The 19,080-nt window shown below is 38.6% G+C and overlaps 1 protein-coding gene across 6 annotated transcripts in view; it reads left to right on the forward strand.

Moving 5' to 3' along the window:
• The window catches only part of CHCHD3 (coiled-coil-helix-coiled-coil-helix domain containing 3), a 250,368-nt gene that overhangs the window by 48,135 nt on the left and 183,153 nt on the right, over positions 1-19,080 (forward strand). For all 6 annotated transcript variants that reach the window (XM_019751017.2, XM_074315354.1, XM_074315355.1 and 3 more), the window contains exon 3: positions 4,459-4,540. In XM_019751017.2, the coding sequence (XP_019606576.1) occupies positions 4,459-4,540 (82 nt within the window). The remainder of the gene's footprint in view (positions 1-4,458; positions 4,541-19,080) is intronic.

Below are 19,080 nucleotides of genomic sequence, written 5' to 3' on the forward strand. Positions count from 1 at the left end.
GAGCTTATGCTGCCCTTTCTCTGAGAATTAAGGTCAGGGTATTTGCGGTTGCTAAGAATACTCAGAACCAAATATAAGGTTAGGAGTTTTCTTATTTGATCCTGAACCCACATTAGAAATACAGATTCTCAGAATTTCTTAGGAACTTAAATTTTTAGAAATTTTGAATGTATCTAAGAGGGGTAAATAATTGCTAGGCACTCAGCAAAGAAGAAATTTGGGGCTAACCAAGACATTTGTTTAGCATGTTGTTTACTAAAAACAAAGAAACAAATACAATTTTGCTAAGAATCATGAGCTGCTTTCAACCACAAAATTTATTGTTTTCAATAATAGTTTCAAATAAAGGGTTTAGGGCAGATTTGCTGTAACCAAGCAATTGCAGTTCTAACTTTTTCTCACGTGGTTTATGGTCAGTGTCCTATCATCTGTATCTCATAGACAAAATGCCATTGTTTGTATTCATGAAGATACATTGGCCATTGAAAAAGAAATGAAAACGGTTTCCGAGAAGATTTTAAAAAGTAGAGGACACGGATGTGAAGAAAACATCCTTCGTGTGAATACACCATTTTAAAAGGAGAGTGTGCATGTATGTAACAGCTATGGAACTGTACTTCCTGAACTTGAAATTGTTTTGCAGATTTCCATGGCAAATCTGATGTATAGGGCGTGACCATTTATTTTGACTTTTTCTTATTTTACAGACTTTGCCCGTCCCTAAAGATCTGCTTGGAAACTCACTGTGCTAATAGGCAAAGTTGGCCTTTTCTGTGCTTCTCTTAACGTAGCCCATCCAGAAACACTGACCTTTTAGTTTAATAACAGTTTTATTTGAGAAAATGTTCAGCTCCTGAGAGCTGAAAAGAGTGTTTGGAGAAAGGCCATTTTAAATAGTGGTCTCCCGGTGGTGTATCTTTTTCCCATACACAGTCTGCACCAGACCTATCAGAAGAAATGCATTGTTGTATTCTGTATTTTATTGATTTAAAAACAAATAACATGAAACTCAGAGTTGCTCAAAACCCATTACCACACTGGTTTCTTTTCCTGCCTGAGCTTTGATTTGCTATTTTAGATGTTAAACTCTTTATGCTAGGTCATGTTTTATCTTTTCGTTATTTTAGAGCCTCGTTTATAGCTGGAATAATTACTTTTTCAGCTGTGACCTTGGAAGTGAGACACAAAAGTTGTGTGTGTGTGTGTGTGTGTGTGTGTGTGTGTGTGTGTTGTTTAGGGCATTAGAAGACAGCTGTGCTTTGGTCCCTTTACTGACCCCAAGTGATGTCCCCCGCTGGTCCCTGGGCGTGTCTTCTCTAGTGGCCTGGGGAGTGTCCCATCCTTTTCCTTGCTGCCCGCTTTCCTCGTCCACCGCTCTCTCTCTCCTGGCACCACCCGTTGTCTCCATCTGTTTCTCACCTTACCCCACGACAGGTGGCAGGGCTGGCGGTCACAGGGAGAAGAGTAGGGAGAAAGAAGACAAGCCTTGAATCTTCACTGTAGTTCTTCTGCGTGGCTTGCTTTCCAGCCACCCAGCTGGTTCCCTTTGGTCATGGAGTCTTTACCGCTCTGTTCCAGCTTGATTACATCATAAAAAACAAGGCTCACTGCTGATTTGGGCTTTTTCCCTGGTAGGAAGTCCCTATGAAAGAGGCATAGCATGCACCGTGCGGATAGCAGCTCCCGTAGGAAACCGATCTCATTGCTTCCTATGTAGACCGGGTACCCCGACACTTTTCAGGAGGCTGGTTTTAATGGACTGAATGAAATTCCGTTGAATTGTGGTTGAGAATGTGACTGGATTCTGCCTGAGAAAATGTTTGCGGTGGCAATTTGCCACAACCCAAGGCAAGTGGCGTGATGATACACGTACCGTTTGACTGTGTGTTGATCCTCCCCGGTGTGTTGAACCTCGGAGTAGAGTTTGATGAGGTAGTGCTAAGGATTAAATGGTTGTGTCAGGTTTTTGCCCCTAATAGAGCTGGCAGCTGTGAATAGCTCAAAAAAATATCGTGTCACATAGTTTTGCTTGTGTGTGAGAAGGAGATGAAAATGTGAAAATCACTACCCTGTGCAGTGCATGGTCTAGAACTTCATAACCAGCAGACACCCACCCATGCAACCCACCAGTCCTGCTTTTGGATGAGGAAATCAAAACGCAGGTAGGTCAACTGACTTATCCAAAGTCTAGCTACTAGAAAAATAAGGAGTAGTACTGACTCTTTGCTAATTTCTCTGCTGTTTTATGTATGGTTAAAAAATCTTGAGATTGAAAAATCTGAAGATTTTCCTGAATGCAAACAGAATCTCTGTTCTAGTTTTTTCTTGATTTTGTGTGACCTCTTCAAAGCAAAGCTGTGGTGTCTTTCTTATACTATATACTGGGAAGTAGGAGAGAAGCCAAACTGTAGCACGTAGCGTACAGCTTGAAGGGAGTCTAGAGAACATCTGTTTGAGGACAACCTTGTGAGAAAACTGTTGCCCAGTTTGTAACCTCCCCAAGACCCGCCGGATTGTGGGTGGCCGTGCTGGGGTTAGACCTCAGCTATCCATTCTCCCCTTCCTCTCACCTCTGGCTTCCAGTCTAATCTGCTTTCTGAGTCTATGGATGTGCTTGTCTAGACGTTACATGATAAGGGAAGCGTACAATATATGACCTTTTGTTTCTAGCTGCTTTCACTTAGCATCGTGTTTTCAAGTTTCATCCATGTGGTAGCTTCTGTCAGGACTTGATAATTTTTTTATGGCTGAATAATATCACACTGGATGGATATACTACATTTTGTTTATCCATTTATCAGCTGATGGGTGTTTAGGTTGTCTTCTCTTCAGGGATATTATGAATAATACCACCATAAACATCCATGTGCCAGTTTTTGTGTAGACATAGGTTTTCAGTTTTGTTGAGTATGTACAGTACCCAAGAGTGGAACTGGTAGGGCACATGGCAACTTCGTTGAGCTGCCTAACTTTTCTACAGTGACTGCATCATGTCACGTTCCCACCCGCAATGTATGAAGGCTCCAGTTTCTCCGCATTCTCACCTACACTTGTTGTTTGTCTTTTGTATTATATTGGGTTTGAGTTGGTATACTGTGGTTTTGAATTGCATTTCCCTAAGAAGAATGCTGATGAGCAATGTTTCATGTGCTTATGGGCCATTTGTGTGTCTTCTTCAGAGAAATGCCTATTCATATCCTTTGCCCATTTAAAATTGAGTTATCTTTTTATTTTTCTGTTGTAAGAGTTCTTTGTGTTTTCTAGATACAAGCTGCTTGTCAGCTGTATGATTTTCCAGTATTTCCTCCCATTCTGTGGGTTGTCTTTTCACCTTCTGGATGATGTCCTTTGATGCTGTTGTGTTCTCATAGTCCGTAAGGAAGAGAACACGTCCTTGCAACCTTTTCATGTGTATCTTCTTTGTTATTGCCCAGTGTCAGCAAAACTTAAAAAAGGTGTTTGCATATGCTATGGTAATTCATTGTAATTCATGTACTTTTTTGTGTGGGCTCCGCAGCAAGACGCTATAACGTTCAGACCATCAAATAGAGTATTATTGGTACGGAGCAGAGACAGTTATACCATGTAGCTTATCTCTGGTAGGCTCAACCATTTGAAGTAACAGGTCCTGTGTGTATTCCTAGACTTTCCTAAGTGTTTCTGGTGCTTTCTTTGTCATAATTTTGGGTAGTGGGTTCCTAGTGAAGAGGCAATAAGGCTCCATGTATTTTTTAATGGAAGGCTCTGAAGGAGTTTGTAAAATTTGTCTATTTTGTTTGCGACCATAGCTGTAAGAATCTTTACAAAACACGTACAAAATCTAATTGGAAAGACCAGATGTTTCAAATCAAATCACCAGGTATTTGGAAAACTCTAGCCGAGTTCTCAGCACTGTTCCAAACCTCTCTCCAGTTGCTGGCACCTGAATTTGAATGACATGTATTCCAAAACATATATTCCAAAATTTTCATAAATGCCATTTTTTTGTAAATCATGGAAAAATGAATGTGAATACAAATAATTTTCTTTGTGTAATAAATGGTGTTTAAAATGTTTAATTCTCGAAGTGAGAATTTTGGTGTCATTTTCCTCTCTCAGGTCCCTTCCTTACATCTTCGCCTTCCTTTATTGCGATTGTCAGACCGTAACGATAGGACATCATTTTAAAGAATTTGTTCTTAATGGCTCAGTCCCCACTGGGCAGTAAGAAGCTCCTCGAGTTTATTATAAATTTTGGCAGGTGTGGAAATTTCTAGGTCACTGGGGAACTCTTGATTAAATTACTCCTGAAATGTATTAATTGGTCTTTTCCACAGTGCTTAGGTAGTTCAGGGAGACGCTGACCAGCTGGCGGAACTTTGCCCATTCAGGTCTAGTCTCAGCTTTGTTTTCTTGAGTATTTTCTTGCTTTTGTTTTTAAGAAGTCACTTATCCCCTTTTGCTCTTTGTTGATTCTAGTGTCTGATGAAGAATTGAAAAGAAGAGTAGCTGAGGAGCTGGCCCTGGAACAAGCCAAGAAAGAATTTGAAAACCAGAAACGGTGAGTTTTGTGGTATGGGAGAGATTTTTGTGGGATTGTTATACTTATGAGATATTTTTAGAGTGTAATAAGACTCATTATTTGTGCCTGGCTGAACTTCAGACTGTGCTGAACGTATGAACTTGGCCATTTGCAGGTTTGGATTATGCTTGTTAAAGCCCTACGATAACCCTCTTCCCAAACTTGTTTATATATGACCGTTTACTTATTGTATGGTGCTTTGTTGCATGCATCCTGAGCCCTGTTTTCTCCATCTGTGAGAAGTAGTTCTTGAGGCTTCTCCAGGAATTTCACAGGCTAGTTTCTTTCAATGACTATATTAATGATTGAATATTACATTGTCTACTATGGGTATTAAACGTCATATGCTATTCATATTGCCCACATTAATAAATAGCACTAATTAGTAGTATACTCACTTAAAAAAATTGAAGATATAATAGAAATCTGTAAGGCTGAAAAATCAAAATCCTTCATAATTCCATTCTATGAAGATAACCAACCTTAAACATTTTATTCCTCCAGATTTATATATATATATATGCTTCTATATTATTGTTATTATTATTAATACTACTACTACTACTAATAATAATAAGTTAAAAGGATGTTCATTGAAGTGTTTTTGTAATAGTAGAAAACCGGAAGCAAGTCAAATATCCATCATAGGGGACTGGATGAATGAATTATGCCTACAATGGAATACTAAACAGTCAAATAGATTCTTATGTGCTGATTTAAAAAAACATGTTGAAAAACTATAAACTGAAAAAAAACAATGTTCAAAACAGCATAATTTTTTGGTAAAAGTACTACTTTTTAAAGACTTAAAGCGTATAGTTATTCATAAAAATACTTGAATATTTTTTAATCCAAGATTAGAGTCAAGTGTTTTCCATCTGTGCTACTTCTGAAATTTGCATATAGCACAGAGCATTATTATTATGTGGTCATGCAAATGTGTTTCTGCTGGGAGCAGTAAGCACATGCCTACCACCAGGAGATGTGTTCTTTTTGTTTTGTTTTGTTTTGGATTGCTTAGCTATTTTGCTTGAATTAATGTAAAGACTTTTTGAATTGGATTGTAGTCTTCACTGCCCATAGGACCATCAACGTATAATTTAACCTCGTTAGGCCTTAAATATTTCAACTCTAAAGTGAGGGGTTTGAAACGTGTTCTCTCATATGTATTTCGGTTTTTCTGACAAAGTGCTAACCCAGCTCCAGTTTTCTCAAAACATGGAACAGGATGTGAGTTTTAGAGGAAGACCACCACTTTCTCAGGAAACAGAGAAGGCTCACTGCTTAGGGTTTTAAAAAATCAAGATATAATCGGTAGTGCTGAGAGGGTCTGTGTATATTTCTGTAGCTTCCCACACAGCACTTTATAATTATTTAATTGGGTTAGTCTGATAGAGTATATATAATTAGATGGTGAAGTTTAAATATTCAAAAAATTCAGATCATTTTCATTAAGAAGCAAAGAAAATCAATATGCTATGGTAGAATGTTTTTGTCTTTGAAATTTTATTATTTTTAATTGAATTTTATTTTAATAAGGATTTTTTGGGGTTAGACTCATATTTACTTTGCTTATTATATTTCACATAGGATATTTCTGTCTTCCTTTCTACCCAATGTGGTATAGGCTTCTTATTACAGTAACTTTCACTGCTTTTTATTATTTATTTATTTATTTTTATTCCTCCCTTATTATTCAGCTCCCATTTGCTCTGCCTTGGTCTCTGGAGGTAAAGGGCAGATGAGACTAATAAAAGGTGCCAATTCCATAAAGCCAATTTCATATTTCCAGTGGACTGGCGTTGGCAGCCTAACTGTAACCTGCACTAATGACTATTGATAAAGAATTTATTTTCTGTCACTTTTAAGGGGAGCAGAGGGTGGTGCAGCCTTTTTATTATTTTTTTCTTTTAAAAAATGTTTTGTTTGAAGCCTTCTTTATGAAAACTTCCAGCTGTCAAATCTTAGCACAAAGTATGTGTTCATCTGTGTGATAGTTCTTAGAAGAATCAATTTTTTTTTTTCTACCAGAGAAGAAACTTGAGAAAAGGCATTAAGAAAACTGTATATACAGTCTTTTAAAAGGAACTTTTTGGTGTCACAAAGCATTTATACATTAATGTATCTGTTACCTTAATTGAACCAAGTCTCGTAAGCAGTTTCAGAAAATGGTTCCTTGTGCCATCGTTTCAACAATTATTGTGTCATCTATATCCCCACTCACTCTACCTATGTGATGAGTGGTTAGGAGAAACAGTAATATTTGTAACAGGCTGGTGAACTTTGCGGCAAGTAAATACTCTGAAATGTCCTCGGTCAGTCTAGCTCAAATAAGGACCTTGTTTTGATTAACTTTTTTGTTGTTGAAAGACTGAAACTTAACTCTAGTTAACTCAGAAAGCAAGGAATTTTTTAGAAGCATATTGGAAAGTTCAAAAGAGAATCAAAAGGAAAACTAAAGAACCACTAGTTAGGGAAGAACCAGGTACTATAAAACTGTACACAGCAGGGAGGAAGCAGTCCCTCAAAAGAAAATCAGGATGAAGATTCCATAACAAAGAGGAAAGGGTGGTGAGTGGCAGAATTTCTTGGAATTAAAGATGTCATTGATTTTAAAAAAGTACTGTATTTGATGTACCACTAAGGAAAAAGACATTGCTGCAAATTATAACAGTTTTTTATTTCCTAGAATTTTCTCATTACGACTAACTTTGAATTTTTAAAAACATATCACTTGTTTATTCATAGAAAGGAAAATGTAAGCAAAATAAAAAGGGTAAGGCAGTATTCTCAACTGGGCGAGATTTTGGTCCCCAGGGGTCATGTGACAGTGTCCGGAGACATTTTTGGCTGTCCCACTTGTCCCGTGTCATTGGCATCTAGTGGGCAGGGGCCAGGGATGCTGCTAAACATCCTGTAATGTACAGGACAGCTCCCACCTCTGCCACCTGCCGTGAACAATGAACTTCTGGCTTATGATGTCAGTGCCATGAGAGGGAGAAACCCAGGGTGATGGTGTTATGAAAACCTGTTCATACTGGGTCTGTTTCTCCTGAATCACTTTTGGCTCAGGGTCATGATGTCCTTGTTTTTCCTTACAACATCATACTCCATGCCATCAAAACCCTGGCGACACAGCATTCCTTACATGATTGCTCCACTGTTGTTCCTGGGATTTTTCCAGGCTGCTGACAACCAGTTTTGCAAAATTTGATGCTTAGGCTCAAGCTATGACAACCTATGCAGGACGGCTGCCTGGCAGACAGCTCTTGTAAGCTGCTTTTGGGCATGCGAAAATGTGGGAAAATAGGATCCTAGGAGTGTATTCCGTCAGTACGGTCCATCTACACTCTAGACCATAACATCTGTGGGATTGGAAGTGACTCATTGAGTGTCTTGCCTCGCCCCCCATCTAATGCAAAAGCCCTTGTACAGCATGTCTGACTGGTAGTGCCACACACATTTGGATCCCGTTCAGAAATCACTTAAACTGAAGATACTAAATTAGGCCATTTAAAATTTACCTGAACTCCTTTAAATCTCCATTCCTAAATCTAATATGCATACATGGCATACTTAAAAGTGGCTTTAGAGGCGAAGTTTTCTACTGGACCACAGTGATAATGCAGCTTATTGGAAGCCATATGACTTGTGTGGGTTATAGTCTCAATTCTATAAAACATTTATACATGAAATCTCAATTTATCTTCGATCCAGTTCTGTTTTATGAGCCTCTTGAGTAATTTGCTTAGTTAACAAAATCATGCTCCCCCAAATTACTGACATAATGTTAGTACATGTGCTAAACTGTAGGGTCTAATTTGGAACCCTAGTTGTGCTTATTACAACATCTAATGGATAGAATTGTTGTTTGGTGCACCGGGAGTCAAGAGGAAATTAAACGTCTGTGTCCGCAGTCTGATTTTGCTATCATACTCTCATGTGTGGTTCGGATTATAGCTGACCGTATTGTGTTGTAACTAGAAAAGGCCAATATAGCAAGGACATAATAGGGCACGGTGTGAGTATAGACTTTGAAAATGTGATTTACTTCTCTCCTGCACGCTACCTCCAAAAGTCAGTCTTTGACAGCAAGAAAAATGTGACTGTTTCTGACCTCCGACTTTCATCATTTGAATTTCACCTCTTTACCTATAAAGGCCAGTGAAAGTTTCAGTTTTAATCACATTTTTTTTTTTTTCAAGAAACCAGGAAGAAGGGGAATAGCTACTTGATGTTGTAACTAGCTATACACCTCAACCAAGATTACTTGCTTACTGTTTTCAGATGGACGTCTGATGATATTTCCCCCATTTTACATTACTTGGAAAATAACATTAGATTTGTGAGACTTAGAATAATTAATTAAATTTAGTAAGTGGTTTAATAAATTAGTTATCAGCTACCTGGGTAAGTTAGAACAGTCCTTTTATTTTTCAGTTCATAGCATCAAATAAGGGCTTAACACTTTTGGTACTTTCTAGTTTCTCGTAGTAAAGGAGACATTTATAGAGATGGTACCTTCTGTTTAAATTCATTATATAAAACAATTCATTTCAATTTTATTATTAAATATTTTTTGCCTTTGGAGGAAAAAGCTGAAAAAGGAGGAAAGTATCCTCTGCAGACCCCCAGGGTCTTGTGGGTTAATATCACATTGAAAATGCAGTATGGAAGACATCGTCTACCTCTCATGGATCTGCTTACACAGTAAACTCTCCAAATAGTCAACTGAGTGATTTACTAGGATTGGGAAATCTTGACAGTCTTTTGGCATTCTCTATATACATATATTAATATATTCTACATTATTTTAAAAATAAAAATGGAAAAATTATGCCTTTAGAAATCAGACGTTAACCAGTGACTATAGAAACGTGTCTTATAAATCTTTGTTTTAAATCAGTGTAGTGTTTTCCAGTCATAGAGACAAATTGCACAGTTGTGATAAAACTCCCTTCAACCAGAACCTGCATAAGTATATACAACTCAAAAGAAAACCAAAAAACTCTTCAGGGAACAAGTACTGTTGATAACTGATATTTATCATTGGCTTATTATAAAAGTATAGTTTTGAAATGACCTTCACATAAGCAGTTAACAGTCAGTATTTTCCCATGGCACTTACAACTGTCACAAGCAAATGAATCTCATTTCTAATTTACAAATATTTGCAACAAAGATGGTTGCAGGAATTTGAATGATTAAGTCTTCAGTGACACACACCTGATGTCTAGAAAGCAACCTGCTGTGAAATGAGCATACGTCCCAGTACCCGGCTCTAATAGGGTAGTGGAGAGTTTGTTGCCATTATCTGCAAAATATTCCTTTATGTGCTTTGACATTTAAGGGATCCTTCTGTGGTATAATATCCCCAATATATTAGATGAATTTTCTTTTTTACTCTATTGTAGCTGTGTTCTTTTTAAATTGCATGTGGTGTTGCTGTTGTTTTGTACCTATACTTTTTTATTCTGTTCTGCTTAAAAGTAGATAATGACATAACCAGTTCTGCATGTAATAGGAACAGCCCATTCCAGCCATCCGCTCACTATTTCTCACTGGAAGACGACTGGAAGTGCCGAGTATGTACTAGGTATTGGAATCCTATACCATCTGCTGCTTTCATCTTTTTCTTCATGTGGCGCTTTTCTATTTTTAAGAGAGACAACAGCTTTCTCTAACCAACAAATATAGAAGGCTGAATTATCCAATCTGTGTTGTATTCACATCTCTTTACTTCTTTTTCCAAATCCAATTTTCTTTCCTTTTGCTGTTCTGCTGTTGCAGAATGCTACCCCAAATTCTGTTTGAGAAGCCGTTTTTACATGGCAGGAATATTAAACCTGGACTCGAATTAATCAAGTGTGCCACAGAAATCGGTAACTATTTTTTTACTGGTTGTAATAGCAGCAGTGATATTCAACCACTTCTCGTTCAAATGTTTCTTTTGACAGTAATTACAGTTTTTTTCTCTTTACGTAGCATAGTGTTTGATGTAATTTGTGCCAAAGTTGGAAGTTTCTAGGAATTGGTTTCTGAATGTTCTAGAGTTGTAATATTCTTTGTGGAAGTTTCTCCATCACCCAGAGCCATCTGGAGTGGGTGGGGAGGACAGGGAGTGGTAATGTAGTTTACAAATCATTTATTATTTCTTACATAAAGTATTGTGTATTGTCAGTGTTATCACTGTTTTGGAAACACAGGTGACTGAAACCGATATACCTCTGTGAAGTTTTTCAGTCAGCAGCAGAACCTGTGACTTGACTTGGCCTCACAGCCCTGCAGTGTCTGCTGCAGAGGTGATAGAAGCACAGTGTCTCACACTGGCCTGCAAACATCTATTAAGGAAACCCGACATGAAACCTCACTATAAAGCTGATTCAAGTGCCATCTGGTTATAGCTGGGACTAGGGGTTTACAGCTCTGTCACCACCACCCCCTTCCTTTCCCTTCCCTTCCTGGAGATCAGGAAGTTATCCTTACAGGCCCTAATGCCTTGTCAGGGTGATTTTCTCTCCAAATTGGACGTTTAGTGTGTGAGGAGTATATTTTTTGTGTGTGCCAGCAGCATTTATTGGATAACTCAGTTCTGTTTCCGTTTTAGAAGGTGAGTGGGCAGTGGCCGGATGTCCATTTCCCTGAGTCCAGAAGTCCCTAGTTACAGACAGTGGTCTACGTAGGCTGGGCCTCACCCTGGCTGAGCCCTCAGTCCTCGGCCTTCTGGAAACCATCTGCTGATCTTGCTGGTCATGAGAGCTGTGTCAGGAAGAGTGTAGAAGATTGAGAGATTCTTCTATGGCAGTTCACTCTGGAGATGGTGGAGAAATATGCAGAGAGGGTCCCCTTTTCCTCTCCTGACCTTAACACAACATTGCCAGTGAGCCTCAAGCTGAGAAGGAGAGTAGAAAACAGCTGTAAATCAGATGCAAATTTTATCTCAGCATTGTAATACTTCTGGTATAGCATTGGCACATTTTTCATGTTTAGGTCATAATCCCGCCTCCTTCCTTTCCTGGTTGGAGAAAACTTAGAAAGGAACTAGCTCATCTTAACTTTTTGTTCAGTGTTTTATTGAGAGACGAATCAATTTATGGATAACATACACAGAATATTCACATTGGGGCCACCTATTATGTGTTATAAAAACCTTTTCAGCATATAAGACCCATATGCCAAACTAAAATGAAAAAAAAACTTTTTTTAAAAGGTGGTGTTATTTACTGTGTGTTCAGTGCTGTTCTGAACACTGTTTTAACTCATTTCATCCTCACAACACCTCTCTTTATAAATGCAGAAACTGAGAGGTACAGAAACTTGCCACGGTCGGATCTAGTAAGTGGTGGGTCTGCGATTTGAACCCAAGTCTCAGTGGAGTTCGTGTACGTCCCCATTCCACAGTGCTGCCTTTCTCTGTGTACTTTCTTTAAAGTTGTTCATTTCCAGTTGTGGGAAGAACTAGTAGGCGTTTACTTGGATTTTTACTTCTAAACCATTAGTAAATAAAAGGTCTCTGGAAAATGACCACTGTTGTCTGCTACTCTTCATTAGATCTGGGCAGTTGCTCTGGATGATATTTTTAAAACTTCCTTTATCTTAGGACCAAAGTCTTTTGAGAATTTGTGTTTCAAGTGAATATGCGTTATTTGCATTGGCTAAAACTTAGGATTCAACGCTTGTTTGTGTGCACATTTGCAGTGATGGTGGCAATTTGAATTCCTTGTTAGCCTATGATTGGGACATTTTTTCTTAATCACACAGCTCGGTGTGGGTGGAGGGCAGGGTATGTGGGAGCAGGTGGTGCCCTGCATCAGGAATTTGAGACCTGAGTGTCTGCTTCTGTCGGTGAGGCACAGGTGTACTCAGCAGCGTTCTGTGGAGTTTAGGGGAGCAGCGTGGGTTCTTCCACCGTGTGGGAAGAAATAAAGAGACGCAGCACTACTTTAATAGATGATCATGGAGTGGACTTCCTTTTGCATTTTTCCTTCTATATTCTTCCATAAGCTTTTGTTTTTTCAGAGACTTGGACTCATCCTGTTATTTTTGTGTTGGTTATGTTGCTTGCTGTATTTGGTTGGTAGCATTTGTTATTATTTATTTGCCTTTTGTGTGATAGTCAAAGTATTTTGGTAAGTCATCATCTTTAGTCTACACCCTTACGTGTTTTTAAATCAGTTTAAAAATTTTGATGCTGAGACAATGTACCTTTGGAACTAGAATATGGAATTCCTTCATTGAACAATGTTCAGCTCTAGCACTAGACAATTTATTAGTTAAGTACGGTCTATAGTGTCTTCCTTACACGTAGCGCTATGTATCTTCTCCAGGCTTAAGCCATGTCACTTGGAAATTTTTTCAAGTTACCCCATTAGAATGATTCTAGTGTGATTTTGGCATCAAGTATAAAGTGTAAAATTAGAGGTTAACCATGCAAGGGTTTCAATTAATGATTTAAACTCAAGTTCCTTCACAACTTCTTAGAACCTAGCCCTTAAGTTCCTTATTTCCTGGTGCCATTTTGTGAATGATGATTTAAGTAAAATTCCTTAAAAATCCATAAATTACAATTTTGCTTTTCTGATAGGTTGGTGGGTAAAAACCAAACCAAATCAAAACAAAACCAAAAAAAGTCAAATGAAACCTTTAATTTAATATGGTAAATGTCTATTAATTTAAAAACCATTACCCAGTGAGTTTCTGCAATGTTTATTATTGCTACAGAACCCCATAGGTTAGACTTAGAAAGGCCATTCCTGAAACTACTGAAAGCATGGACATTGTTGATTTCTTAAAACAAAAAATTTTTTCACAAAAGGAATTTCGTCTGTTGAAGAAATTCGGAGACTATAGAATCATAAACAGTCATTTCTTCCCCTCCCCTTTCTTACCTTGCTCTTCCCCCTATGCAATCATTCACACATTCATACCCTAGGGGTAATCTATTCTTAACAGTGTTTTGTATAAAGTTTGTTTGTTAAACTAGACAGGATTGAAATAATAATGCTGTATAACTTGCTTTTTCTTTTTTTTCACCCAATCATACGGGGGTGCCAAAAAATTTACATTTTAAGAGATGTTATCTATGCTTAAACAGTAGTCCACCGTAATCCGAAGTGTCTGGATGCTGATGGTAACCACTTTGAGCACCCTCTTTGAATTGCAGAAGTCAAACATGACTTGTATTCATCTTTTGTTATCGGTATATATTGAGTATTACAATTAATGCAGTTTTTTTCCTTTCTTAACATGTGTCTCCTTCAGGGGGCCACTCATGTCCCCCAGTTTCTACTCTTTACAAAGCAGTGTTCATGAATGTGGAATCATGGCATTTCTTTGCTTCAACTCCTCTGTGGTCTTTTTCATTAGCTTTAGAATAAAGTCCAAACACTTCTCTGGACCTTGCTTCTCTTTATATATTTATACACGCGTGCATCTTCTCTACCCCCCCCCCCCGACCGTTGCAGCTACATCAGTAGCCAAAGCTGTCTATGCCTACAGCTCTTTGCTTAGAATACTTGTATTCCGTATTTTACGTGGCTGATGCCCTCTTACTCTTCAGAATTCTTTTCAACGCTGCCGGCATCCTTTCCCTAAATATTCTTTCTTCCTGTCACTCTAGTTGTCCATTCTCTGCTTTGTTTCTTCACAGCACTTTATCTGTTTATTGACTGTCTCCTCCCCTGGAGAACATAAAGATCCATGAGAGAACACTCACCCTGTGTCATGTAGTAAGTGTCAACAAGGACGCATTACTAAATTACAATAATATTTTATGGTTGTAGCTACATAGATGAAAATGGGATAGAATTTGTCCAAAAGGAAAAAGAGGCGGGAGAATGGTACGACAACAGGATCTACCATTTAATGATCGCCTACCATTTACTAGGCGCTGGTGCATTGGTACGCATCAGCCTGTCCACCCCAGGAACCTTCTGACCAGGCCCGCCTTAGCCTACATGTGTGGCAGCCTGTAAGATGGTGCCTCTGCTGTGTCCCCAGGATCTAAGGCGGGTCACCCTCCTTCCTCACCCCCCACCCCTACCAAACTGGGGAGCAATGGATGTGGTCCCTTTGTTCCCCATGGGTTTATTTTACAATCAGAAAGCCACTCAGAGAAGCTAAGTACGTTGCCCAAGACCTGCTGGGCAGCATTAGAGTTCGAACCCAGTTCTCTTTGACTCGAAGCCTCTTTCCCAGCACTTTAAGTTTTTCTTGGTCCTTAGGAGACAGCTGTCCTCCCTTGTTGCAGGCTTAATTGGCATTTCTTTTTGTCATATCCCCGTGTTTAACTCCAGAGGCAGCCATTTCTTTGGTTTCAGGTGACTTAGGCAAAAATGATCTACTTTTCCATCCTGTCCTGACACAGTGCTTCATTAGTCAGTGTTGTCTAAAAGTGAACAACTGACATTATGGAAATAGCGTCCGGGCTTTGGGCTATTTTTATTGGCAACCAAAACCATACCCCAAATTTGTAAGCAGTGTACAATGTATACTGTTGTGCATTCCTATTTACGTGAGACTGACCCTGAGTGTGTTTTATCTGAGTCGCTGAGCCTTGAATGCTGGGACCAGGTCAGGAAGTCTGTGGCTCTGGCTATGTACTTTGGATTTGTCCACATGAACCCTGCCGAAGGCATCCCAGTTTTCCTTGGAGCATTTGGTGCTTTTTGTTCCAGAGGAGCCTGGACTCACATGGATTAGTATCTTGGAAATTTGCATCCTTTACCTGGTTTGGTGAGAGACGTTCTGGTTAAAACCTGAGAGGTCATCTCTTCCCGTATCCTGCCTTCCTCGGTCTTTGTGGCTTCTAGGAATCAGTGCCCACTTACGGCCTGAGGGTGGCCCGTGATGGCAAATTTTTCTGACTTTCAACGTTCCTGTACTTTTTGTGAGTTGCATGTTTTTTTGTACTGCCTGCTTTCTTGCCTCTATCTTCCCACTACCTTTTAAATATTTTTTTTTTCTTTTCTGTTTGATTTTTTTTGTTGTTTTTTCATTTCCCAGCAGCTTGTCATAGGAATGACACACACTCAGCAAACTCAGCTTTAGACAGCTCTTTGCAGACAAGAACAACAAATTCACCAGTCAGGGAACAAAGTGAGAGAAAAATGAAGAACAATATTAGAAAAGAACCCTTTGGGAAGCTGCACAAAAAAATGTTATATTAAAATCAATACCAGGGCTTGACCTTTTGTGGTACTGTATATTTTAAAGCCTTCTATTGATTCTCTTTTAATAACATGTTTATTCTAGTTTACTGACACAAGCCTAGGGAGAATACAAAAAGAAAAGATCAAATTCTTTATTATGGTGGTCATTTAAATTTGTCTTGGGCATTTTTTATGGCCGACTAGTGTTATCTTTATGTATTTAACATACTCTGACATTCCTAGACACCATAAGGCTGAGAGGTGTTATGAAAGTGGCAAAGTGATTTTTTTTAATTCACTTTTATTGAAAATGTGCTTGGCCTTGCTGTGACATACAAATGTGTCCCCCTCCTCCACCAAATTAGAATTACTTGCTTTTCTGCATGCATGGAGAAGACAGAAAAGTCTCATTTTGATTGATGTTTTATTTTTTTCTCAGTCCTGGAGACCATTGGTAGTAGTCTAATCTTCCGAGTCTGGGAACACTTGGTGACAGTTCTATGTATGCATAAAATCAGCTGTCTTTTATTGTATAGGAGCAGCAGAATGTCAACAACTAGGAAATCTCACCTGACCCTTTTGATCACTTAATCTTATCATTTCAAAGCCAGAAATATTCATTGCTTTTCACATGAGGGGCTGTTCACACTACCCTTAGGAAGGCGGTTCTCTTAAGGGTGTCGTCCAGTCTTGGATTTATTACCTACCCTCTGTGCTCATCTCCTCCGGTTCTTCCCATTAGGAAAAAAACAGGATTAATTTTCTTACCTCATTCAGATGGTTTTTTCCCCCCGAACACACTGATCTTAGGAGGTATCCAGAATAGCAGGAAGGACTTGAAACATACACCTGGAAAGGGTAGCCTGTAAATGGTAAATTAAATGAGATGCAACCTGTAGAACATCAACTTAATAGGCTTGGGGAGACATAGGATGCTTGGATCTAATTCACAGTTTTAATATAATAGTCCTGTTGTTTATGGGACATCTGATATCACATGTTGAGAAGCCAGACAGCAATTCCAGGAAGGCTGAAATGAATTAGAGGACGTTTTGAAAGGGCAAATAAATTAATCAAGAAGCTAAATGAATCAGAAGATTGGGAGACATGTATTGTAGCATTTCAGGAAAAGGCTCAGCAGGGTTGTAGGCGGGGTCCCTAAGGAGGTCCAGAGAGGTGCTAGGTACCTTTGGGTCTTTACATGCTGTGAGCCTAATGTGCCCACATTCAGAGGCCCCTGAGGCACTGGAGAAGGGAAGTGGCTCCTATCCCCAATGCTTCTCGAGTCCATCTCTGCTTGTTTCTCTTCCCTGGTCCCATAGCCAGTTCTTATCGGAGGCCTGCTCTGCTTTTCTGTGTTCTGTCATCGGCTCACCCATCACATCTTCCTAGTACCTAAGATGACCTGTGGATTCAAGCAAAACTGACAGGGCAGCACGTGACAGTAATAAGTGTTTTTTTCTCATTACAAAAATGATGTACACTGTATGGGAAATTAGAGAAACGCTGTTAAACAAAACAAAGGAAATGAAACTTGTCATAATCCCACTATTCACACAGAACCACTGTAAATATTTTGGTTCACAGGCATACGTACATAGGGGAAAATAACAGAAGGGGTGTCATATTGTCCCTGTGATTTCTCTGAGCCTCTTTATTTTTGTTCTTAAGATAAATCATAGACATGTTTTGTCATTAGATAATTTCATGGTAGTTCTCTACTAGACATTTAATCGTCCCAACAAATGGTTCAGAATGTTTCACTATTATGAACACACTGCTTTGAGTATCCTTGTTATTAAATTTACAGATATGCAGTATTATTTCCTTAGGGTAAACGTCTATAAGTGGAATTACTAGGTCAAAGGATATACAAAATATTATTATTGTCCAATTACCTTCGAGAAATCATGCTAGTTAGGTCATTACCAATACGAATCTCTGCTTTTGTCTCACTGTCGCAAATTTTGGGAACATAGTAGTAAAACCAGAGTGGTTTTGCATTATGCCATGTGACCATGCCTTATCTCTGTTTCTTTGGCTGGCGTTTTCATTAATTTTAGATGGGTGGTTCTTACTGTGATGGGATAGTCTTTTTGTTGGTCTTGTCACTGAACATCATGAGAGTTTAGGCACCTAGTAAATACTTGCTAGGTCATTTAGGTTATTGTTAATATAGTTTTAAAAAACTGCTGAATTTAAACTATAACTCAGTTTTAATAATGGTCTCTTGTTAGCTGTCTGTAAGATTAAAAACCTATCACTGAGCTCTGTATACAGCTGATGAGACACGATAGACGCACAGTAGTGAGAATGGAGAATGCGCAGCTGGTGGACTCCATTTGCCCGGGAGTGAACTCAGTGATATTTTCTAAAATTGCCACAACAGATCTGGCCTAGATGTGATGCAGTTAACTGATCAGCACCACGCTGTATCTATGAATGTTTGATTGTGTCGTGAGATCAAGTGTCAATAGAAGAAATAAACCAGCTCTGAGGTATTTCCAGCTTTATAAATAATTCCCTGTACCCAGTATGTACTAAATGTTGAATGTTGAATCTGACCATTCCCTCATCTCTTGAAGGGTAACGTGGTCTTTGCGTTTCGTTTGCTACAAAACGAAAGAAAGAAAAGGAAAGTCAAGTAAATCGGAAGATTCAAGTGAAAAATCTGTGACTGAACTCTGGGCTTAAAAAAATTTACATAGCTTACACTTTTGTTTATTCTTTGTTTCTTGATTCTCTATAATGACCTGATTTTAAATTTATAATTAGTACAGTAATTATTATAAGTATTCATTTTATTATTCTAAAAATGTAAGTATTTTTGCCAAAACTTTCCTTGATTCCGGACTAAGGGCAGATGCACAAGACTAGTCACATCATTCAGCTGATTAATATAATAAACACCAAAATGGCATTTTAGACGTGAAAGAGATGTGAGTGTGTGTGTGCGCGCGCGCTCTCATTAACTGTGTAAGCATGGGTGAGTCACAGAATTTCTTTATCTTTAAAAAAAAAAGGAAACAATTATGAAAGAATAAAATCCTCCTCTCCTGGTGGTGTTGTCAAGATCAACTAATACATTGCAATTGCACTGACCCCATAAGCTTTTATAATAGTGCTATTTTTAATAATAATATAAACAATAATGGTTATTACCTCAACTCCTACTATAACTACTAATCTCTTGAATAAACTCCCTCCTTATTACAGATTAGCAGTGGAGGTTTACTGCACATGTTAAACCAGCAGAACCCAAACAGACTTTGTTCAGTTTGCGGTATCTTGGTGTTTAGGCTGCATAGAGTCACTGACCAAAATAAAAAGTATCTGATTTGAAACTTGTCTTCATTGCCAAGTATTGTA

The sequence above is a fragment of the Rhinolophus sinicus genome, linkage group LG11 (assembly GCF_036562045.2).
Source record: "Rhinolophus sinicus isolate RSC01 linkage group LG11, ASM3656204v1, whole genome shotgun sequence".
NCBI lineage: Eukaryota > Metazoa > Chordata > Mammalia > Chiroptera > Rhinolophidae > Rhinolophus > Rhinolophus sinicus.